Genomic DNA, 25804 nt, shown 5'->3' with positions numbered 1-25804 from the left:
AGAACATCAGCAGGGTTATTAATAGACTTTACTGAGGGTCCATCACTTCCCATGAACAGAACATGAGTACAGAAGCTAGGTTTCCAGACTTAACCTGAGTGACAGGCGAGTGGGTGTTCCTGACCAACTCAGTACGTAGGGATCTCCCAAATTGGTTCACTGCTTCCTTGCTATAACTGTGAGCTCATTTTATTTCCTCGACGTGTTGATCGTTTTGGACTAAGAGAATAAATTGCTGTGCCTTGCAGTTCAAGGCTTTATTGTCCAGCCTTCGCTCTCTGAAACTTCCCTCTTTACTGTCGATCTTTTCTCCTCCGTTGTAGACATGTGAGGAAAGCAAAGCCAACAGAGATAAGGGGGAAAAAAAAAACTGGTTCTCTGTACGTTCATTGGTGACAGAAATCGGAAACCCGGCTATTTATTGACAAGAAATGTGACCATCAGCCTTATCTGAAAGCCTCGATAAAGCCTGGCAAATTCCGCCCAGTGCTCTCATTTCAGCTGCCCTGCTACCTTGGAGGAGAATGTGCACGGGAAAATGCGCCAGTTGTATTGGGGTCTCCTTGTACCCTTTAGCTTTACTCTGCATTGTGGCCAACCTCTTCCTTTTCTTCCCCAACCTTGAAGTGGAGTATGTCCAGCACACCAACCAATTAACACCGGAGATCCTGTATCTAGGAGGGATTATTGGAGGCGGTGTCTTGGTGAGAATTCATTTTAGTCCCCGTACAGGGGGCGCCTTTACTGCACTCGCCTCCCCGCCCCCCACCAATCCTCTTTTAAAATTGTTATTTATGAACAAATGCATCTTGTTAATCCAAAGTGATTTCCTTTGATAGAAAGCGTGATGTTACTTGTTGAAATGTTGTCCATCAAAGCGCTTGTGAAAAGGATTACTTGGTTGCACTGTGTCTGTCAGGGGGTTGAGATGAATATTGCCGACCGTCTAGGATTTTCCTCAAGTCTCCAGAAATTAATCAATCCCCAGGGTACGCCTGCGAGTAAATCCAGGAGAAAATTCATAGGGGCATTAAAAAAAGCATTTTTTTCATCATTTTCGTTGTTTCCAGTGGTGTTCCACAGGGCTAAGTGTTGGGTCCCTTGCTGTTTGTGGTATATATTAATGATTTGGACTTAAATGTATGATTGGGAAATTTGCTGATGACACAAAAATTGTCTGTGTAGTTGATAGTGACGAGGATAGCCGTAGACTCCAGAATGATATCAATGGTTTGATTGAGTGGGCGGAGAAGTGGCAAATGGAATTCAATCCAGAGAAGTGTGAGGTAATGCATTTGGGGAGGGCAAATAAAGCGAGGGACTACACAATAAACGGGAGGATATTGAGAGGGGTAGAAGAAGTGAGAGACCTTGGAGTGCATGTCCACAGGTCCCGGAAGGTGGCAGGACAGGTAGATAGAGTGGTGAAGAAGGCATATGGAATGCTTTCCTTTATTGGCTGAAGTATAGAATTCAAAAGCAGGGATGTAATGCTGGAACTGTATAAAATGCAGGTTAGGCCACAGCTGGAGTATTGCGTGCAGTTCCGGTCACCACATTACAGAAAGGACATAATTGCTTTGGAGAGAGTACAGAGGAGATTTACAAGAATGTTGCCAGGGCTCGAGAGTTGCAGCTATGAAGAAAGATTGGATAGGCTGGGGTTGTTTTCCTTAGAATAGAGGAGTCTGAGGGGTGACTTAGTTGAGGTGTACAAAATTATGAGGGGCCTAGATAGAGTAGACAGGAAGGACCTGTTTTCCCCTAGCGGAGAGATCAGTTACCAGGGGGCACAGATTTAAGGTGATTGGTAGAAGGATTAGAGGGGACATGAGGAAAAACTTTTTCACCCAGAGGTTGGTGGGTGTCTGGAATTCACTGCCAGGATCGGTGGTGGAGGCAGAAACCCTCAATTCATTTAAAAGGTACCTGGACATGCACCTGAAGTGCTGTAACCGGCAAGGCTATGGACCAGGTGCTGAAAAGTGGGATTAGATTGGGCGGCTAGATATTTCAGCCAGCGCAGACACGATGGGCTGAATGGCCTCTTTCTGTGCCGTAATTTTTCTATGGTTTACTTTCATTTATAAAAATATTGTGAGGGGGGTGTAAAAAAGCTGTTCGAGTGAGGTGGTTAGAGGCAGAAGAACATGTAACAAATCCTCCAGTTATCTGTCCAAGCAGAGTTAGCAACTCGAGTTTGAGGACACCTGAGGCTTGTGGTAGCCCAGAGTCAATACCTTTAGAGGCGGAGGGCAGAGGAGAACAAGGTGGGAAAGTGAGTGGGAAAGAATTGTATTTTCGAAGTGAAGATAAGTGAACGCAAGACCTATGCTTGAGGCATGAAGGACTGTAGATGTTATTTCAAAGTTCCAAAAAGGAAGGACATTTGAATTGAACCTTGTGCTCGCTGACCTACATTGACTCCTGAACCAGCAATGTCCCGAATTTAAAACTCTCATCCTTAATTTCCAAATCCCTCCATGGCCTCACCCCTCCCTATCTCTGAAATCTCCTCGAGCCCTACCCCTCGCTACCTCTGTACTCCTCCAATTCTCGCCTCTTGCCCCAATTTTCATGACTTCACCATTGGCAGCTGTGCCTTCATAAGAACATAAGAAATAGGAGCAGGAGGAGGCCATTCAGCCCCTCGAGCCTGCCATGCCATTCAACAGGATCACCTTCACACACTATCCCCACATCCCTGAATTCCCTTAGTATCCAAAAGTCTGTCGACCTCTGTCTTGGATATATTCGATGGCTGAGCATCCACAGTCTACCCACAGAGCCTCTCTGGGGTAGAGAGTTCCAAAGATTCACAACCCTTTGAGTGAAGAAATTTCCCCTCATCTCAGTCCTAAATGATCGGCCCCTTATCCTGAGATTGTGACCCCATGTTCCAGATTCCTCAGTGTTCCAGATTCCTCAGCCAGGGGAAACATTTTCTCAGCATCTACCTTGTCAAGCCTGTTCAGAATGTTATATTTTTCAATGAGATCACCTCTCATTCTTCTAAACTCAAGGGAATATAGGCCTAGTCTACACAACAAGACAATCTTCATATCCCAGGAACCAGTCTAATGAACCTTCATTGCATCTCCCTCTAGGGCAAATATGCCCTTCCTTAGGTAAGGAAACCAAAACTGCTTCAGCTGCCTGGGCCCTAAGCTCTGAAATTTCCTCCCTAAACCTCTCCATTTCTCTCTCCTCTTTTAAGATGCTCCTTAAAAGACATCTCTTGGAACAAGCTATTGGTCACCTGTCCCTAATATCTCCTTATGTGGCTTGGTGTCAAACTTTTGTTGAATACCGCTTCTGTGAAGCCCCTTTGGATGTTTTGCAACATTAAAGGCGCTATATAAATGCAAGTTGCTGTTGAAACTATGGATGAATTAGACTTGGATCTAATTCAAGATTAGAATTAGATCATTAATTCTAATTAATGATCCAGATCATTATACAGGGTACGACCGCTGCTCACTTACAGACAGCACAAAGAACAGCCACTGTATTTTGCTTCAGGCTGTCACAGCATAAACGCAGTTTCCGGATAGATTGAAAACTGGCTTGTTAATATGTGATGATGGTCAGAGTTTGGTTGGGCCCATGTGGATCTTCCTCCACTCACACCATTCAGAAATTATTTACTGGAGGGTATTTGTAATTTAATAAAATCCGATGATTATTTGTCAAACATTTGAGGCTGCAGATGACGGTAAACAGCCTTCAAAATGGATTGATTAGGCAAATGAACTGAGGAATTACAGACAGATTGTAATGTCTGTCTAATTTAATTGGTATGTGTCAGGTGATGTGCCACCTATGGGGGAACGACAGGATGTTGACATGTGGATAAATTAGAGAAAGAAACTGTCTGAGAGCGACTTAGTCACTCATACATAGCCATTCACACACAGCATCACGAGCATGCAGAAAATGGGTCAACTCGAAGTGTTGCTGGAGAGCGGAAGGCTTGAGGGAGGCGATGAGAAGGTCTATGAGAAAATTGCGTGCTTGTTGGGCCTAGAGATTATTTTCGTATTGACGTGCGTACCCGATCACACAGGTTCAATTGCTCAAAGACAGGAACGACATACAACGAGTCATCCTCACTATCACATAGCTGTGTAGGTTTGTTCATCCTCACATGCTACAAGTACTTTGAGCAGCTCTAAACAAGGCAGTGCAGGAAATGTATGAGCAAAGGAACTGGACGTTGGCCTCCAGATGTTGTGAGCCAGGACTGTATGCATCAGGCACTCAGATCAATAAGTAACCATTAGCCAGTGAGTACACAGTGTTTTGTGGCAGCCGCCCAAACTACAATAAGTACGTCACCTGGTTTCTCACTGGTCCTTTGGCTAAATTTGCTGAGGGCGGCACAGTGGCGCAGTGGTTAGCACCGCAGCCTCACAGCTCCAGGGACCCGGGTTCGATTCTGGGTACTGCCTGTGTGGAGTTTGCAAGTTCTCCCTGTGACCGCGTGGGTTTCCGCCGGGTGCTCCGGTTTTCTCCCACAGCCAAAGACTTGCAGGTTGATAGGTAAATTGGCCATTGTAAATTGCCCCTAGTGTAGGTAGGTGGTAGGGAATATGGAATTACTGTAGGGTTAGTACAAACGGGTGGTTGTTGGTCGGCACAGACTTGGTGGGCCGAAGGGCCTGTTTCAGTGCTGTATCTCTAAATAAATAAAATAAATCCTGGGAAACAGGAAATTGCAGTTTATTCATCAATTGAAGATTTTCTGAAACGAATCTAAATTCCAAAATAACAAGAATTGTTTTGAATTCACTTATGACTACTCTTAAACAACTGGCACTTTGCATTGTTCTAATTGAACTTACTTAATCTATTGGCAGAGGAAAAACTTTGCCTCTACCCTATAATGTCATCAGCTCAAATTGTTCCCACCAGCAATGACTGACCTGTAACCACCAATACTTCACCAATACTAAACACCTCAAAACTCTCACTCCAGACAGAGCCCAGGTTTAGAAAGACAGAATCTTAGCACTGGGGCTGCTCACAGTTAAACCTGAGACGGTGTAAAGAGTTCTCACAGACACCGTTATGCTTCTGAAATGTAGTGCAATTGGACTAGAGATATTTTCAAGATATTAAGAGGAACAGACAGGGTAGATGGAGAGAAACTAGTTCCGCTGGTTGGGGGGGTCTAGTGGACATAGAATAAACATTAGAGGCAGACCATTCAGGAGTGAGATTAGGAAACACTTCTACACACAAAGGGTGGTAGAAGTTTGGAATTCTCTTCCACAAATGGCAATTGATGCTGGATCAATAGTTAATCTTAAATCTGAGATTGCTAGATTTTTGTTAATCAAAGGTATTAAGGCACATGGGGAAAAGGCAGGTATATGGAGTTAGGTCACAGATCAGGCATGATCTAGTTGAATGGCGGAACAGGTTACATGGGCTCCTCCTGTTCCGATATTCCTGGAGAAGCTGGGGTTGTTCTCCTTGGGGCAGAGAAGGATAAGGGGAGATTTAACAGAGATGTTCAAAATTACGAGCAGTTTTGACAGAGTAAATAAGGAGAAACACTTCCCACTGGCAGGAGGGTCAGTAACCAGAAGACACAATTTTGAGATAATGGACAAAAGAACAAGAGGGGAGGATGAAGAGTTTTTTTTTTAACACAGCAAGTTGTTGTGATCAGGAACGCGATGCCTGAAAGGGCGATGGAAGCAGATTCAATAGGAACTTTCAAAAGGGAATCGGATAAATACTTTAAAAAAGGAAAAAACTTTCAGGGTTATGCGGATAGAGCAGGGGTGAGTGGGACTAATTGGATAGCTCTTTCAAAGAGCCAGCACGGAAATGATGGGCCGAGTGGCCACTTGCTGTGCTGCATGATTCCATGACACTAATTTGAATAAGATTCTGAAAAAAATTGGTCCAGCAATTGGTTTTGATAACAAGGCTTTTGTACTTCAACTGTGTTAAATATTAACATCCTTATCACAAAATTGAATGAGTCGTGGAAAGCAGAAACAGCAGGTATGTAAATCTGACCCTGTGGTGAAAACGGATGATAAAAAGAGTTATAACAAGCGTCTATCTTATCACAATTTCTTACTGACTCCAGTGGGATTTTCCCGAGAAAGTATTTCGTATAAAGAGTGGTTTGCAAGGTTTCCCAGCTATCCAACGCAGACGAGGTTGCAAAAATGACAGAAAATGGGAGCTGGAGTGGGTCATTCGGCCCCTCAAGCCTGCTCCGCAATCCAGTAAGATCTCAACTCCATCTTCCTGCACTACCTCCATATCCCTCGATCACTTCCCTTAGTGTCCAAAAATCTATCAACCGCTTGAATACACTCAGCAACTGAGCATCCACAGCTCTCTGGGACAGAGAATTCCAAAGACTCACAACCCTCTGAGTGAGGAAATTTCTCCTCATCTCAGTCCTAACTCCTTATCCTGAGATGGTGACCCCGTATTCTAGACTCTCCAGCCCAGGGGGAAACAGCCTCTCAGCATCTACCCTGTCAAACCCTCTCTCCATAGAAGCTACCTGACTGCTGATGTTCTATCGCAACTCCATTTTCCCTCCATATTCCCAAAGAAACACTTATTTTTTCCTGTCTGTTCCTATATTAATGAGTCCTAATAAAATAATGGGACAGGAAAGAAGTTCAATGGAGTTGAAGATTAACATCAGTAGAAATATCATTATTTCTCTTTGAGGCCAATATTAACCTGCACTCATTCCTTACAAAGTCTGAGCCCAATCATGTGATTATTGCTGACAATTAATACCATTCAAGACACTAAGTTAAAAGAGAGGAACGGAGATGGTCAAAATTACCATTGATCCCTGGCAACCATGTATTGGTCGGCCCCTTCAAAACCTTCCCACATTGGGATTAAAAAACAGAAAATGCTGGAAACAGTCAGTCGGGAAAAATCTGTGGGGAGAGAAACAGAGCTAACGCTTCAGGTCAACGATCTTCCGTCAGAACTGAAAAAAGTTAGAGATGTAACAGGTTTTAAGCAAGCACAGAGGCAGGGATAGGTGAGAGGGGAGGAAAGGGCAATAAGGAAGGTCTGTGGAAGGCAGGAGACATTAAATGACAAAGAGGATTATGGAGCAAGGCAAAGGGGAAGGTGATCACGGAGATCATGATGGGATATGAAGACCCGGAGAATCTCACCCATTCTTCAGTGCTAACAATAAGGTTCGGAAGACTTGCAGGCAACAGGGGACCAAAGTGTGTTCTATTCCAGATAGCCAGGTGGTGAAGGATAGTACTAGAGCCAATCTTTACAGACTTATAAGCCTTTATTTACAGAGACACACTTTACAAACACCACAACTACGGTTTCAGTCTGCTCCCATTTATAGGAGCGCAAGTGAATCCCCAGTTAATGCCCATCACCTGAATACAATTAAACACTCAAATAATATACAGTTGACAAAGTAGGGCCCAATCTAACCTTGACCCAAAGTTCAACATGTTTCTACCCAGAGGCTAGCAAAGAAAGGGACTCTTGATGGCGAGATCCACTCTCCAGAGGAAGTGTTACTGGGGATGAGAGGCTTTAGTTGTGAGACCAGAGCAGATAAGGTTGGGTAAATGGAGATCTGATATGAGTATGCAAGATTGTGAAGGATTTAGGTAAGATAAATTGGGAAAAACTATTCCAGCTGGTCAGTCGGTCAGAAATAAGGAGTAAAGTTAAGATCACCAGTTGGTGGACCAGTTGGGTCAAATGGCCATTTTCTGTGCTGTATTTTCTATGAGAAACAATGATGGGGTAGGAGATTCCATTTGCACTGAGGGTTATTAGGACACGGAACGCCCAGCAGAAATAATGGAGAAGTAGAAAGTAAAAGGGAAATACGTTTGAAAAGGAAAACAAAATTAAAAGGTTACGGGGAAAATTAATGGCTGCTTCGGGGAGCCAGCATAGTTATGATGGGGCCGAATGGCCTCTTCCTGCAATTCTTTATACATTGTTCCCTGAGAAACATGCTTGCACATTTTAATTGCTTTCTCTTAATTATCTCTTCCAACAGGTTTTGTTTCCAGCGATACACATCCATGCAACTGGGAAAAGAGGATGCTGTGCAAACAGATGTGGGGTGAGTTCCTCTGGCTCTGCATTCTGTTTTTTGGAGTGCTGTGTGGTTCTGGCCTCCATAATTATAAAAAGGAAGTTAGAGGCACCTGAGAAAGTGGGGGGGGGGGGGGGGGGGGGGGAAGATTCACAAGGACGATACCAAAGTTGAGAGGATATACTTGTCAAGAAAAGATTGAAGAGGCTGGGGCTCTTTTCTCCAGAAAAGAGAAGGCTGAGGGGGTGACCTGATAGAGGTCTTTAAGATTATGAAGGCATTTCGATAAGGTAGACATAGAGAAAATGTTTCCACTCGTGGGGGCAGACCAAAACTTGCAGTTATAAATAAACAATAGTCATTAATAAATCCAGTTGAGAATTTAGGATTAACTCCATGTCATTTCATCAGTTAAGGAACAGCAAGTGCTGGAAACACTCAGCAGGTCTGGCTGCATCTGTGGAGAGAGGAACAGAGTTAATGTTTCAGCTCGAAGACCTTTCGTCAGAAGTTAGAGATATGACGGGTGTTAAGCAAGTACAGAGGCAGGGATGGGGGGAGGATGGGAAAGAACGAAAGGGAAGGTCTGTGATAGGGTGGAAGGCAGGAGAGATTAAATGGCAAAAGGGATGATGGTGCCAGACAAAAGGGAGTGGTAACGGGACAAGAAAAGAAACAAAAGGAGGTGTAAATGGCAACAGCAGAATCATTAGCAACAGTTGCTGTCTGAAGAAAATGGGAGCGGTGGTTATGACCTGAAATTGTTGAACTCAGTGTTGAGTGTAGAAAGCTGTAAAGTGCCTTGTTGAAAGTTGAGGTGCTGTTCCTTAAGCTTATGCTGAGCTTCACTGGAACAGTGTAGGAGGCCGAGGACAGAGAGGTCAGAGTGGGAGTGGGGGGGGGGGGGGGGTGCAGAACTAAAATGACAGACAAGCGGAAGTTCGGGGTCACACTTACGGACTGAATGGAGGTGTTCTGCAAAGCGGTCACCCAACCTGCCTTTTGGTCTCCTCAATGCAGAGGAGACCGCCCCGTGAGCAGCGAATGCAGTATACGAAATTGAAAGAAGCACAAGGTGTTTCAGCTGGAAGGGGTGTTTGGGGCCTTGGATGGTGGGAGGGGAGGAGGTGAAAGGGCAAGTGTTACATCTCCTGCACTTATTTGGGAAGGTGCCACGGGAAAGTTACCTAGCTTTTGATTTGCATGGCATGATGCTTTTCTAATGTGCTATGTGACTGAAATTTCAGTACACCTGATACCTTTGGACCCAGACATTGGATGACACCACACCCATTTTTCAGGCAGAGACCAGATGCCAAGGCAGGAGTGCGGCAAACATCCTGCTCCGGAGGTGCCTTACCCACCAACCTGCTAAAGGCTGGAAAAGTGGCAACAAGAGACCTGAAGCAGGCATTAGACTCTTTACACAAATAGGGGTCCTCAAGCCTATTACCAAAATGAGGCTGCCTCCTAATGCAGCCAGCAAGTTCAGTCTGCATCCGGTCTAACCTGCAGAGTTTACCCAGCCATCAAAGAGGGGTGCTCCTTTGAAAATATTTCCCTGAATGTGGAGCTGGGAGGTGCAAGAGTGCTCCCAGATCTCCAGCAATGCCAGACTCCCAATTGACTCCCTCCCTGCCCCCAGGAGGTACCCTACACTGCCCAATGTTGGCCCAACTGTTGTCCTGCTTAAATCAGGCCTGTAGCCCAACATCGGGTGTGTCTCGGCCCCAACATTTGCGGTGCAGAGATCGTTGCTAGGCCTTTGAGATGATGTTTAAAAGTTTAGAAACAATCTATTAATTAGCCCTATTTTGGCCACTTGCCCGAAGGACACTGTGAAGATCCTTTGCAGAGGGTGAGTTCAGACGTTGCTCTCGTGGTTTACCACATCAGCTGATGTTTTACTGCCTTTGACTGCACCCCAGTATCTGCATTATACCCAAATGTAAGAGAACCCAACTATTATCTTACCTCTCCTGTTACGAAGATGGTGTCTCCTTGCGCAAATGAAATTTATTCATGTGGAGGCCTTGACAATAAGTGGCTATTTGATTCAGGAGAGCATCACCCTAGCCTACCTAACCCAGGGTGCTAAGGCTGACTATTGTGCCCTACAGCCTCTTTGAGTGACAGCAAATGACTGCATAAACTGGGGATCAAACCCAGCCAACTATTTTTTTATTATTCGTTCATGGGATGTGGGCATCACTGGCCAGGATTTATTGTCCATCCCTAATTGCCCTTGAGAAGGTGGTGACGAACTGCCTTCTTGAACCACTGAAGTCCGTGTGGGGTAGGTACACCCACTGTGCTGGTAGGGAGGGAGTTCCAGGATTTTGACCCAGTGACAGTGAAGGAACGATGATATAGTTCCAAGTCAGGATGGTGTGTGGCTTGGAGGGGAACTTGGAGGGTGTTCCCATGCATCTGCTGCCCTTGTCCTTCTAGGTGGTAAAAGTTGGAGGTTTGAAAGGTTCTGTTGAAGGAGCCTTGGCGAGTTGCTGCAGTGCATATTGTAGCTGATACACACTGCTGCCACTGTGCACTGGCGATGGAGGGAGTGAATGTTTGTGGATGGGGTGCCAATCAAGCGGGCTGCTTTGTCCTGGATGGTGTCGAGCTTCTTGAGTGTTGTTGGAGCTGCACCCATCCAGGCAAGTGGAGAGTATTCCATCACACTCCTGACTTGTGCCTTGTAGATGGTGGACAGGCTTTGGGGAGACAGGAGGTGAGTTACTCACTACAAAATCCCTAGCCTCTGATCTGCTCGGCAAGTTCCGGAGCAAAGACCACAGTATTTATATGGCTGGTCCAGTTAAGTTTCTTGTCAACGGCGGGGTTGATAGTGGAAGATTCAGCGATGGTAATGCCATTGAACAACAAGAGGAGATGGTTTCTCTCTTGTTGGTGATGGTCATTGCCAGGCGCAAATGTTACTTGCCACTTATCAGCCCCAAGCCTGAACGTTGTCCAGGTCTTGCTGCATGTGGACACGGATTGCTTCAGTATCTGAGCAATTACAAATGAACAGAACACTGTGCAATCATCAGTGAACAACCCCACTTCTGACCTTATGCTGGATGGAAGGACATTGATGAAGCAGCTGAAGATGGTTGGGGCTAGGACACTACCCCGAGGAACTCCTGCAGTGATGTCCTGGGGCTGAGATGATTGACCTCCAACAAAAACAACCATCTTCCTTTGTGCTAGGTATGACTCCAACCAGCGGAGAGTTTTCCCTTGATTCCCATTGACTTCAGTTTTGCGAGGTCTCCTTGATGCCATACTTGGTCAAATGCTGCCTTGATGTCAAGGGCAGTCACTCTCACCTCAGCTCTGGAGTTCATCTCTTTTGTCCATGTTTGGACCAAGGCTGTAATGAGGTCAGGAAGTGAGTGGCCCTGGTGGAACCCAAACTGAGCGTCGCTGAGCAGTTTATTGCTGAGTACGTGCCGCCTGATAGCACTGTCGATGACACCTTCTATCACTTTGCTGATGATTGAGAGTAGGCTGATGGGACTGTAATTGGCCGGGTTGGATTTGTCCTTCTTTTTGTGTACAGGACATACCTTGGCAATTTTCCACATTTTGTCGGGTAGGTGCCAGTGTTGTAGCTGTTCTGGAACAGCTTGGCTAGGGGTGCGGCAAGTTCTGGAGCAAGGTCCTTAGTCCTACAACCAGGATGATTTCAGGACCTGTCACCTTTGCTGTCGGCAGTGTGTTCAGCTGTTTCTTGCTCTCACATAGAGTGAATCAAATTGGCTGAAGGCTCGCATCAGTGATGGTGGGGACCTCAGGAGGAGACCGAGATGGATCATCCACTCGGCACTTCTGGCTGAGGACGGTCGCAAATGCTTCAGTCTTGTCACTTACTCATGGGATATAACTGATGAGCTCTCCAAAATTCCCAGCCACCTCCCTCCCCGCATCTCCCCCCCCACCACCCACCTCATCACAGTAGCAAGGTGCCACTTTAAAATCCCAGCTCCCTGTCCACCCTCCCCGCCCATCACCCGGGAGCATTAACTGTAGATGGTGCAGCTGCATTTCCTTCATGCGAAAGGGACCTAGTCCTGAAATCTGGGACAGAGTCGGGCCTGGACAGCCTGGCAATCAGCTACATCGGAAATTGTTATGTGACCTATTGAAAACAAAACATGTCTTCTATGAACAGACATGCATCACAAAGCAAAATGAGAACAAAATGATTTACATTGATATTTGTAATATGTATGTGTGAGTCTTTGCACTGAAATCGCCAGTTAATGTTTGAATTTTATAATAAATTTGATTCCCAACACCCATTCAGATGTTCCTCTCCATTCTATTTGCTGCAATGGGAGTTGTTGGCTCAGGATACTGTCTGATTACATCTGCAGTCGGCCTGGTAAATGGACCAACGTGCCAAGATGCAACAGGAAATTGGACAAGACCTTTTAGCGTCAACCTTGAAGAGCTCGAGTTGAAGTAAGACTCTCAAATATATTCATCTTTTCTTTTAACAGGTGGGAAATTCTGATCTTGTTTCTATTCACAGTCATTGCTTGTGCTCAGCATGGTGCGAGAGTTGGTCACAAAGTCATGGGTTCAGTTCCCGCTCTGGGGATTTCAGCAGGCTGACAGGACATTCCCAGGAATTGAGGGAACGCTGCCCTGTCGGAGGTCAGGAGAGAGTCAATGGCACATGTGCACCATGAAGATTTACTGAAGCAGAGGAAAGCTGTTACACTTTGACAGAAGTGCCCGAATTGTAATTGGACAAATATTCCTTTTACCTATTTACCTGAACCTGGAACTTGCTGTCACTTCAGGTGAATAGCATAGTTGCATTTAAGGGGAAGCTGGATAAACACATGAGGGAGAAAGGAATAAGAGGATATGCTGATAGGGTGAGATGAAGAAGGGTGGGAGGAGGCTCGTGTGGAGCAGAACCAGCATGGACCAGTTGGGCTGAATGGCCTGTTTCTGTGCTGTAAGCACGATGTAATACCATGTTTTACTCTTGTTTTGTGTACACCTCTGATGATCGTGTTACTTGCTTTAACTTTTCAATTTTGACTAAACCCTATGAGGAAGAATTCCATACGTTTAACTCAATGTACTGTTTATTCACCAGCGATGATGGTTACCTCTTTCATCCCGAGGTCTGGGACTGGTGCAAGACTCCTAACAAAGTGGTTGTCTTCAATGTGGTCCTCTTCGCCTTGCTGATATTTTTCAGCAGCATTGAGCTGGTCCTGTGCCTGGCTCAGATGATCAATGGCCTCATTGGATGTATCTGTGGAACATGCAGGAAAAGGAGAGCGGTGAGTCCCAGATACTGACATCAACGTTTCAGCATTGAGAGGGGAGTAAATGCATATCATAAAGCCTGGTGTGGTAAGGCACGCAAGACACACCACGCAATTCCTGGCTGATTCAAGTCAACAGACAATAGCGTTGCTTCTTAACCAAATCCTTAGGCTCGTGAAGTTGATGGGAGAATATTTTAAGTTAGACCACACCTGGAGTTACTATAATAAAAGCAAAATACTGCGGACACTGGAAATCTGAGTTACTATGTTTCATTCTGGGCACCACACGTTAAGAAGGATATTTTGGACTTGGAGGGAGTGCAGCATAGATTTACCAGAATGATACCTGCCACGGGTTAAATTACAAGGAGAGGTTAAACAAACTAGGGTGGTATTCCCTGGAATTTAGAAGGTTAAGGGGTGATTTGATTGAAGTTGTCAGGATATTAAGGGCAACAGATAGGGTAGCTAGAGAGAAACTATTTCTGCTGGTTGGGGAGTCCAGGACTAGGGGGCAGAGTCTAAAAATTAGAGTCAGACCTTTCAGGAGTGAAATTAGGAAACACTTCTACACACAAAGGGTGGTAGAAGTTTGGAACTCTCACGAAGGGCAATTGATGCTGGATCAATTGTTAATTTTAAATCTGAGATTGATAGCTTTTTGTTAACCAAAGGTATTAAGGGATATGGGGCAAAGTCGGGTATATGGAGTTAGGTCACAAATCAGCCATTATCTCATTGAATGGGGGAACAGAGTCGAGGGGCCTAGGGTCCTGCTGCAAATAAACCCGGGAAAATATCATTAGGGGGCATTGAAAACGTTGTGAGGTTTGAATACTTTCATTTATTAGTCATAAAAATATAACTAATAGTGATGAATAATCTAATTGGATAACAAAGAGTCTGCTCCTTATCCAACTGGCCCTGGGTAGGCAGTGCGCTTGGAGGATGCACCAGTGGCGGTCTCAAGGCGGAAAGTCATGTGATGAAAACTCCAGAGTGACGCCCAACCAGAGGTGGCAACACTAAACCCGCATGTGATTTATCCAATCAGCTTGTTATTGGAGATGATCGTGACCTTTATTACACGGTTTGATATGACATATCTTCTGTTCTTATGTTTACAGGGCCCCGTGTAACACATGGCGATGCGCCAGGTGGAAAAAGTACTGCAATGTTCCGTCTCCTGATAAAAGTCTCTGAATTAAATCTCACAGAATTTCTTGCAAGAAAAATAATTAATCTCTGTCATAAACCTGGATTTCCAAACTGGCTGACAGGCAGTTCCAGACCTCCTTCGCTCCAAGGGTTCTTACAAGTTCCCTCTTTTCCAATACTGCCTTGTTTTTAATGTGCCACAATTCCAGTTTGTACTAACTATTTAAAAATTCAGCAAACTTGTAATAATGGAGCAGTTGACAATAAAGGACAGATCGTGATGTTTTGCTGAGGTCAGGAATTATTTCAGGGTAGCTTACTTTCACGTTTAGCCTTTGCTGAATTGATTCTGGATAAGGACAGTGTTAGCATCAAGCACTCTGACATCAGGTGTCAAACAGTGTAATGCGCAATGGGGCTGATATCGCTCACTGAGGGAAGGTTCCCCATATAATCTGGCGCAGAGGGCTGTGGCCTTCTCTGTGATCAGTGTGACCAGCCATCCAACAGCAAGCTGTAAACCTGAACAGTAAGGCTTATTAAAGGCCTATCCTTAGTGAAACATGCTCTTCGGGCCAGGGAAGACCTGCAGAACAGGTTTTTACCAGCTGTCCCTCTAGGGCCACCCTGCTTACCCACTGCTTGAGCTTTTAGTTTCATCAGGCTGATGTTCCGCTGGCACCACTCTCCCCAACACCACCCCCCCCCCCGCTCCCCCCTGCAACACTCTCTCTTTCCCCCACAGAAGGTGCTTTAATCTCCAAGTACCAGAACAGCTAGCCTGCTCCCCTTCCATCCTCTATAAACTTGAGCTCCTGCAAAGTCTGTTACCCAAATCCTAACTTAGGTTCCATTCACCCATCGCCCCCACTGTGCTCGCTGACCTACGTCGGCTCCTAGACCGGCAATGCGTCAGTTTTAAAATTCTCATTTTCAAATCCCTCCATGGCCTCACCCCCTTCCGATCTCTGTAATCTCCTCTAGCCCCACAACCCTCCGAGAATCTCTGCGCTCTTCCAATTCTGGCCTCTTGAACATTCCTGCAAGTCTGCAGGCCACTGGTGCCCAGTCTACAAACTCTGTTTAGTTTGCTCTCATATCCTACGCAAGACTCAGCTCGTGTCCTAACTCGCACCAAGTCCCATTCACTCCCCCCATCCTCCCCCTGTGCTCGCTGACCTACACTGGCTCCTGTTCCGGCACATCCCCCGATTCCCATCGCTCCACCATTGGCGGCCGTGCCTTCAGCTGCCTGGGCCCTAAGCTCTGGAATTCCCTCCCTAAACCTCTCCGCCTCTCTCCCCTCCTTTAAGACGCTCCTTAAAACTGACCTCTTTGACCAAACTTTTGGTCACTTGCCTCATATTTCCTTATATGGCTCAGTGTCAAATTTTGTTTGATAACGTTCCTGTAAAGTGCCCTGGGATATTTTACTACATTAGAGGCGCTATATCAATGCAAGTTGTTACTGTTGACGCTGGAAGTCCCATTTCCATGGACTCAGTGTTCCGCCAGCACATGCTGAGCAACAGAACAGGAGCTCTCATTACTATATTATGCTAACCCCCACATTATGGGGTGAGGTCAGCTTACTGGTGGAGTAAACACAATGGGGAAGCAGTGCTGCAAAAGGAACTTGTCCGAACCATCAGATCCACAGAATTCAAACAGGGTAATGTAAAAGCAAGTTAAAAATGGGCCATTGATGTTTCACATGCCAGAAAATGGGGACTTGCAGATGGATCGCATCTGGCTTGTATATAGATTGCATATAGCATGTAGCTATGTCGACTGTGGCTCAGTTTGTCACACTCTCACCTCTCAGTCAGAAGGTTGTGGGTTCAAATTCAAAAGCCCAAAAATCCAGGTTGGCACTGCCAGTGTAGTACTGAAGGAGTGCTGCACTGTTGGAGGTGCTGCCTTTTAGGTGAGACGTTAAACCCTGTTAGGTGGGAGCCCAGGGAACTCTTCTGAAGAAGAGCAGGGGGAGTTCTCCCCGGTGCCCTGCTCAATATTTATCCCTCAACCAACATCACAAAAACAGATGATCTGGTCATTATCACATTGCTGTTTGTGGGAGCTTGCTGTGCGCAAACTGGCTGCAGCATTTCCGACATTATGACAGTGGCCACACTTCAGAAAAAAATTACTGCATTGGCTATAAAGTGCTTTGGGACAGTGGTTGTGAAAGTTGCTATATAAATGCAAGACTTTATCTGAACCTATTTACGTTCTCTATCTTGTGAAGTATCTCATGTAACCTTGTACGGTTGTGTGGGAAATGTGTATATGAAATGCCGTGCTAGATCCAGGAAATATTGACAAATTCCAAAATGCTAACCTTTGTTGAAAGGGATCAGATAAATTCCCTCTTGGTATTCCATTACAACCTATGTCCATGCTTTCATTTATAATGCCCAAATTAAATCACTTTGAACATAAAAGATGATAATTATCAACCAAGTGTAGTCTGAACCAGCAAGACCCACAGTGAAATGAAATTGAAATCTTCCTCATCAGAGGAATCACAGATAGAGTCAGACGCAAAGTCAACTCTACCTTATTCAACAACGTCTATAATATGACCAGTTATCGCTTGTTTCAATACTGAGACAACAGTCAAAGGAAATGCACTTATTACTAATTAGCAGAATCTGAATCGTATGTGCAATGTGTAATTTACGATGAATTTTTATAAACTCCAGTTCGGCACCACACTTTAGGAAGGATGTGATGGCATTAGAGAAGGTGCAGAAAAGATTTGCGAGAATGGTTCCAGGGATGAGGGACTTCAGTTATGAGGATAGATTGGAGAAACTGGGGTTGTTTTCCTTAGAGAAGAGAAGGTTGAGAGGAGATTTAAAAGAGGAGGTCAAAATCATGAGGGATTTAGACAGAGTAGATAGGGAGAAACTGTTCCCATTGAAGGGGTCGAGAATCAGAGGACATTGATTTAAGGTGATTGGCAAAAGAAGCAACAGCGACACGTGGAAAAACGTTTTTACGCAGCGAGTGGTTAGGATCTGGAACGCTCTGTCTGAGAGTGTGGTGGAGGCCGATTCAATCGTGGCTTTCAAAAGGGAACTGGATAATTATCTGAAGAGAAAAGATTTGCAGGGGGAAAGGGCAGGGGTGTGGGATTAGCTGAGATGGTCTTACCGAGAGCTGGCACGGACATTATTGGCCGAATGGTTTCCTTCTGTGTGGTTATCACTTTATGATTCTATTATCACAAACATTTCATCATTAGCTCTGCACTTTGCTCAGTAACACTATGACATGATTGCATTCGAAGTCCATAGGTACAGTATAAATTTAACAAAGTTAGGTTCACAGTCTATTTCATTGGTAGAGTTCCAATATGAATACAGTTCCTTGATGACATGACAAAAAAACCATACAATTTCTTTACTTGGCAGCCAGGCCACCTACAGCACCTGGGCAGTTCTATTTTCCTGTGGAATGCTTTGGTTTCACCTCAGGGAATGTCTGTGGCCAGTTGCCATCATCTTCCTCTGGTTGTTAGCTGGGGGTTCACCGATTCTGTGCTTGTCAGCCACCCCCCCCCCCCCCCATTCCACCCATTAAAGTGAACGAATGCAAAGTGAACGACTGGCAGAAGTGGAGAAATCCCAGGGACTGTATGTCCTCTGTGACTTTTGTGCTTAAGATTGAGCTCATTAAATTGTTGCAATAAGAACTTAAGGAATCGGAGCTGGAGGAGGACATTCAGCTGTTTCAACCTGCTCAGCCATTCAACTCCACCTTCCCACTCTACCCCTTGATTCCCTTAGTGTCCAAAAATCTATTGATAGTCCTGGATATACTCAACAACTGAACATCTACAGCTCTCTGGGTTACAGAATCCCAAAGAAGTGAAGAAATTTCATCTCCTCTCAGTCCTAAATGGCTGACTCCTTATCCCAAGACTGTGACTCCCTGTTCTAAGATTCTCCAGCCAGGAGAAACATCCTCCTAACATCTACCCTTGTATGTTTCAATAAGATCACTCCTCATTCTTCTAAACTCCAGAGCATATAGACAATTCTACTCGATCTCTCCTCATAGGACAACCTTCTCATCCCATGAACCAGTCTAGTGAACCTCTGTTGCATCCCATCTGAGGCAAGTATATCCTTCCGTAAGTGTGTCTTAATACATCTGTTTCAATAACTCTCAAGTTTCATATTGTCATGCAGGCCGCCATCTGCCAAGCATGAGGCATATTAATTTCGCCACGTGGACATTAAATTTCAAACTGCTGTTGAAGTGAAGAATGGACTTGTTTAAAAAAAAAATTGCCAGATCTTGGTTGGAAATACATTTGCATATTAACAGACCGTGTTTGGAAAGGACAAAGGACCATTCCCTGACACATTCAACCCACAATGGACTTTTGATCTCCAGACATTGAAGGTGGGGGAGCTCGCATTCCGGGTTGACTGCTAAGATGGCCGAATAACAAGCGGACATGGTCAAACCAGCTAGTCACATGACTAACCTGCTGGGCAACCTGAGTTTTTTTTTTGAATTTGTACAAACAGTTTGGACGGAAAACAGAACTATTCCTGGACTGAGAAGATCTCTGCTGGCTGGCTCGCCACAGCCTCTCCTGTCTGCCTGCTCCCATCTCTTTTTCACGGAACTCCAAATCCACTGAAGACACATGAGCCCCAAGAGAGAAAAGTCTCCTACAGCGGACAAGGTTTAACAAGAATACTGGGCCCCAACGAAAAGTGAGATCCACCTGCAGTAAAGGACTCTACAGTGAACTCAAAGAACCGTAACAAAAACTCTTCAGATATTGCCTCAAACTTTTCCACTTTATTTCTTCTGTTTTCTTTCTGTCTCTATCTGCATGTGCGTATTGCGTGTGCATGCTAGTGTGGGTGCGTCATGTATCCGTAGGCGTTAACCAAATTAGAGTTGTGACTGTCCAAGTGATGCTGGTTTCTTTGCCTTATAATTGGAAAGCAGTGAACAAGGATTCACCAAGGGGGAGCTGAAAAAGCGGGGTGGTTAAAAATTAAACCCTGTTACAGTAAAACCAGGTGAAGGCTGAAAGGGGCCCCTAGACCTCAGTCTCACCTGGTCATAACAATATTCTCACCGCTCTATGTTAAAAAAATTCCTCCTAACGTTTTTAATCTGTTTGCGGGTGGCTTAAGCTTATCCCTCCTTGTCCGGACTCAGTCTCTTCACGATTACCTTATTGAACCCCTTCATAGAATAGAATCATAGAATGGTTACAGCACAGAAGGAGGCCACTTGGCCCGTCGTGTCTGTGCCAGCTCTCTGAAAGAGCAACTCATCTAGTCCCAGTCCCCCGCTTTTCCTTGAAAATTGTTTCTCTTCAGATATTTATCCAATTCCCTTTTGAAAGCCACAATTAAATCTGCCTCCACCACACTCTCAGGCAGTGCATTCCAGATCCTAAACACTCGCTGTGTAAAAAACATTACCCGCAAGTCGCCGTTAGTTCTTTTGCTAGTCACTTTATATTGGTGTCCTCTGGTTCTCAATCCTTCCACCAATGGGAACGGTTTCTCCCTATCTTCTCTGTCCAGACCCCTCGTGATTCAGCATTTTAACCACTGTTGTCAGGTCACCTCTTCAGCTTTGCCCAAGAGGAAAAAACCCACAGCATTCTCATGGTATACATGATAACTACACACTGAAAGATTAAAGATTGTGACATGAGCAATATTGTGTGAGTTTACAACACAATAATCCATCATCAAACAGTCAATAACTGTACAGTATTAGTCAATCTTTTATCTCTTAAGTTACTCACTTTGCTATCACTACTCAAAAAGTTAACTTAATTTTTTTGATGTTTCATGATCTGTTTTTGCACAGATAATCAATAGAAATCAATGCTGTGGAGAATGGTGTTTGGTGAGCTTCAGTCTTACACGCTGGTTTTACAACTGTATTCTGCAGTGATAGTATCATACATCGGAACATAGGAGCAGGAGTAGGCCATTCGGCCCATCGAGCCTGCTCCGCCATTCAACTAGATCATGGCTGATCTTCTACCTCAATGCCATTTTCCCACACTATCCCCATATCCCTTGATATCTTTAATATCTAGAAATCTATCGACCTCTGTCTTGAACATACTCAACGACTGAGCCTCCACAGCCCTCTGCAGTAGAGAATTCCAAAGATTCACCACCCTCTGAGCGAAGAAATTCCTCCTCATCTTAGTCTTAAATGGCCTACCTCTTATTCTGAGACTGTATCCCCTGGTTCTAGACCCCCCACCCCCCCACCCCCGGCCAGGGCAAACATCCTTCCTGCAGCTACCCTGTCGAGCCCTGTATAAAATAATAAAACTTATCTTTGCTTCTGTCACAATAAGAATATCAAGAAAAGTTGTAAACTTTTTTTGAAAAAGGCGTGGTATAATTCAACAACAACAATGATCTTAGCTCAGAAAATCAAGGATCAGTTTGGGTAGAGCTAAGACACAGCAAGAGGCAGAAAACATTGGCTGGAGTTGTTTATGTGCCCCCTAACAGCAGTTGTAGTGTAGGACTGAGTATAAATCAGGAAATTAGAGGCGCATGTAATAATGGTAATACAGTAATCATGGGGCTTTCAATCTTCATATAGATTGGGCCAAACCAAATTTGCAGTAATAGTGTGGGGGGTGAGTTCATGGAAGATATACAAGATGGTTTTCTAGATCAGTATGCCGAGGAACCAGCAAGGGATCAAGCTATTTTGGATCTAGTATTGTGCAATGAGAAAAAGTTAATTAATAATTAATTTTGGGTGGCACAGTGGCGCAGTGGTTAGCACCACAGCCTCACAGCTCCAGCGACCCGGGTTCAATTCTGGGTACTGCCTGTGCGGAGTTTGCAAGTTCTCCCTGTGAACCGCGTGGGTTTTCACCGAGTGCTCCTGTTTCCTCCCACAGCCAAAGACTTGCAGGTTGATAGATAAATTGGCCATTATAAATTGCCCCTAGTATAGGTAGGTGGTAGGGGAATATAGGGGATGTGGTAGGAATATGGGATTAGTGTAAGGTTATTATAAATGGGTGGTTGTTGGTCGGCACAGACTCGGTGGGCCAAAGGGCCTGTTTCAGTGCTGTATCTCTAAATAAATAAATAATAACCCTGTAGTGAAGGAACTTCTAGGGAAGAGTTACCATAATATAACAGAATTTTATGTTCAGTTTAAAAGTGATTTAGTTAAATCCAAAACTAGGGTCTTAAATCTAAACAAAGCAAACTATGTAGGTATGAGGGTGAGTTGGCTAGATTGGGAAACTTTCTTTTCTTTCTTTTGGGCCTCCTTATCTCGAGAGACAATGGATACGCGCCTGGAGGTGGTCAGTGGTTTGTGAAGCAGCGCCTGGAGTGGCTATAAAGGCCAATTCTGGAGTGACAGGCTCTTCCACAGGTGCTGCAGAGAAATTTGTTTGTCGGGGCTGTTGCACAGTTGGCTCTCCCCTTGCGCCTCTGTCTTTTTTCCTGCCAACTACTAAGTCTCTTCGACTCGCCACAATTTAGCCCTGTCTTTATGGCTGCCCGCCAGCTCTGGCGAATGCTGGCAACTGACTCCCACGATTTGTGATCAATGTCACAGGATTTCATGTCACGTTTGCAGACGTCTTTATAGCGGAGACATGGACGGCCGGTGGGTCTGATACCAGTGGCGAGCTCGCTGTACAATGTGTCTTTGGGGATCCTGCCATCTTCCATGCGGCTCACATTAAAAGATATGTTGGTAAATGAGCAATGAGTAGCATTTAAAGAATTAATACACAATTTACAACAAATATACATTCCTTTAAGGCACAAAAACCCCAAAGAAAAAGCGATCCAACCATCGAGTTAAAGATAGTATTAGACTAAACGAAGAGGCTTATAATGTTGCCAAAAGAGTAGTAAACTTGAGGATTGGGAAGATTTTAGAATTCAACAAAGGAGGACCAAGAAGTTGATACAGAAAGAGAAAAGACATAAGGGACATAAAAACAGATTGAAAATGTTTCTGTAGGTATGTAAATAGAAAGAGATTAGTGAAAGTAAACGTGGACCCGTTAGAGGCTGAGACAGGTGAAATTATGATGGGGAATAAGGAACTGACAGAGATATTAAACAAACACTTTGTAGCTGTCTTCACGGTTGAACACACAAAAAACATTCTTAGAATTATGGGGAACCTATGGTCTAGCGAGAATGAGGAACTTAACAAAAAACAGTATAAGGAAAGAAATAGTACTGGAGAAATTAATGGGATTAAGCGGTAACAAATTCCCTGAACCTGATGACCCGCATCCTAGGATTTAAAAAGAGGTAGCTGCAGAGATAGTGAATACATTGATTTTCATCTTCCAGAATTCCTTAGATTCGACAACAATTCCCAAGGATTGGAAGGTAGCAAACATAACTTTCTATTTCAGAAAGGAAGCAGAGAGAAAAGGATGAAGTATAGGCCAGTTAGCCTAACATCAGTAGTAGGCAAAATGCTGGAATCTATTCTTAGAGATGTGGTACAGGGCATTTAGAAAATCATAATATGGTTAAGCAGAATTGACACAGATTTATGAAAAGGAAATGGTGTTTGACAGATCTGTTAGAGTTTTTTGAGGGTGTAACTAGTAGGATGGATAAGGGGAGACTAGCAGATGTTGGGTATTTGGATTTCCAAAAAGGATTTGATAAAGTGCCACACAAGCGGTTATTACACAAAATTAGGATTCATGGGATTGGGGGTAATGTTTTAGCATGGATTGGGGATTGGTTAATGGACAGAAAAAGAGTAGGAATTAACAGGACATTTTTGGGTTGGCGGGCTGTAACTAGTGGGGAACTGCAAGCATCAGTAATCAGGCCTCAGCTATTTACAATCCATATTAATGACTTAGATGAAGGGACTGTGTGTAATGTATCCAGGTTTGCTGATGATGCAAAGTTAGGTGGGAAAGTAAGCAGTGAGGAGGGCTCAAAGAGGCTGCAGACAGGTTAGGCGAGTGGGCAAGAACATGGCAGATGGAATATAACATGCCGAAATGTGAAGTTCTCAACTTTGGTGGAAAAATAAAAAAGCAAGAATATTTTTTGGATGGCGAGAGATTTTTGGGCACTAAGGCAATCAGGGGATAGAGCGGGAGAGTGGAGATGAGGTAGAAGATCAGCCATGATCTTACTGAACGTTGGAGAAGGCTCAAGGGGCCGAATGGCCTACTCCTAATTCTTAGGTCCTTAAGTTGGTGTATCCCGAAAGTGTGGCACTGGGCAAGGAGCGTGGCTGAGATTTTACTGCTAAGGTCACTTGGGGTGAGGATTGCCCCTCCATCACAGATTGGCACTGGGAAAAGGAAATGAAAGATTCTGCTTTGGGGCAAGCAAAACCTTTAAACTGCAAACTTTCCCAAACTTTCTTTTTTGTGAGTTGGGCAACAGTCGCAAAGCGTTGGGATGGTTTCTCCCTGAATAATAAGTGCTACTTTAGCTGCTTCACCAACTCAAAGCTGTGGCTGCAGAGCCTGTCCAATTGCACTTCGATTCCACCGCCTTACCTGTGTCAATTTCGCCCAGCGTCACCTGTTACGCCTACTCAGCTGACCAATCACAGAACGCGTCGCGAACAATTAAAGTCCAGTTGCCAGGGGCGACCAGTGATAGAAAATGTTTCATTAAAAAGAAATTAACAAACGCGCGCTTTCTCTTCGGGCGAAAGGATGAGCAATGGTTACTTATGACTACCGAGCGCCAGTTGGAAAGTGAGTAAAAAAAGTTGATCCCATTGTGACAGAGATGTTAAGCAAGGAAGACCCAGGTAAGCTGTACCGCAACCCATCCACACACACACCCCCAGAGTGACCTCAACAAAGTAAAAAGACCCAGGTACTCAGGGAGGCTGAGACTCGCCCAGTCTTTTTTTTTGTCAGAGCCCCAAGTTGGAGCTCAAGATGGTTCGAGTGGAATATTTGGACCTTAGAAAGAATTGGAAACCTCAAGGCCAGTCTCATAAAGCTCATCAGTAAGAGAGCTAGGGACAGGAGGAGGCTATTCACTTGGATCATGATTGATCTGCATCTTAACTCCCCCCTCCCCACCCCCTTGCTTCCATAACCCTTAATACAGTTGCCTTACTAAAATCCATCTATATTGAATTTTCAATTGTCCACTGGTCTTTGCGCCCCTCCAGCCTCAACAGCTTTTTGGGGGAGAGAGTTCCAGATTTCCACTACCCTTTGTGTGAAGAAGTGCTTCCTGACATCACCCCTTGCATGACCCCACTCTAATGTTAAGATTAAGTTCCCTCGTTCTGGGTTCCCGCACCAGAGTAAATCATTTCTCTCTATCGACCCATTCAAATCTTTTAAACATCTCAAATGCTTCAGTTGGATAGAGCAAAGGCTACAGGTCCTAACAACATCCCCGCTGTGGTACGAAAGATTTCAGATCCAGAACTAGCTGCGCCCCGAGCCAAGCTGTTCCATTATAGCTACAACACTGACATCTACCTGACAATGTGAAACATTGCCCACAAAAAGTAGGGCAAATCCGATCCAGCCAATTACCATCCCATCAGTCTACCCTCAATCATCAGCAAAGTGATGGAAGGTGTCATTGACAGTGCTATCAAATGGCACTTACTCGGCAATAACCCGTTGAGCGATGCTCAGTTTGGGTTCTGCCAATGCCGCTGGACTTGAGACCTCATTACAATCTTGGTCTAAACATGAACAAAAGAACTGAATTTCAGAGGTGAGGTGACAGCGACTGCCCTTGACGACAAGGCAACATTTGACCGAGTGTGGCATCAAGGAGTCCTAGCAAAACTGGAGTCAATGGGAATCAGGGAGAAAGCACTCCGCTGGTTGGAGTCATACCTAGCAGAAAGGAAGATGGTGGTGGTTGTTAGAGGCCAAACATCGCAGTACCAGGACATCACTGCAGGGGTTCCTCAGGGTAGAGTGCTAGGCCCAACCATCTTCAGCTGCTTCATCAATGTCCTTCCCTCCAACATAAGCTCAGAAGTGGGATGTTCGCTGATGATTGGACAGTGTTCAGTACCATTTGCAACTTCTCAGATACTGAAGCAGTTCATGCCCACATGTAGCAAGACCTGGACAACTTTCAGGCTTGGGCTGATAAGTGGCAAGTAGCATTCACATCACACAAAGGGCCAAGCATGACCATCTCCAACAAGAGAGAATCTAACCACCTCATCTCGATTTTCAACAGCATTACCATTGCTGAATCCCGCACCATCAACATCCTGGGGGTTACCATTGACCAGA

The 25804-nt window shown here is 44.8% G+C and overlaps 1 protein-coding gene across 1 annotated transcript; it reads left to right on the top strand.

The window, feature by feature from the left end:
• Positions 1-375: 375 nt before the first annotated feature.
• On the top strand, positions 376-14820 carry LOC137357547 (transmembrane 4 L6 family member 5-like). The gene is made up of 5 exons (XM_068023957.1): positions 376-704; positions 8042-8107; positions 12393-12550; positions 13200-13389; positions 14505-14820. The coding sequence occupies exons 1-5, from the start codon at positions 525-527 to the stop codon at positions 14514-14516; spliced, it is 606 nt and encodes a 201-aa protein (XP_067880058.1). The 5' UTR covers positions 376-524; the 3' UTR covers positions 14517-14820.
• Positions 14821-25804: the final 10984 nt, after the last annotated feature.

This window comes from Heterodontus francisci, chromosome 48 (assembly GCF_036365525.1).
Source record: "Heterodontus francisci isolate sHetFra1 chromosome 48, sHetFra1.hap1, whole genome shotgun sequence".
Classification (NCBI taxonomy): Eukaryota; Metazoa; Chordata; class Chondrichthyes; order Heterodontiformes; family Heterodontidae; genus Heterodontus; species Heterodontus francisci.
Note: the sequence above shows the minus strand (reverse complement) of the source record. Positions and strands in the feature narration are given on the sequence as shown.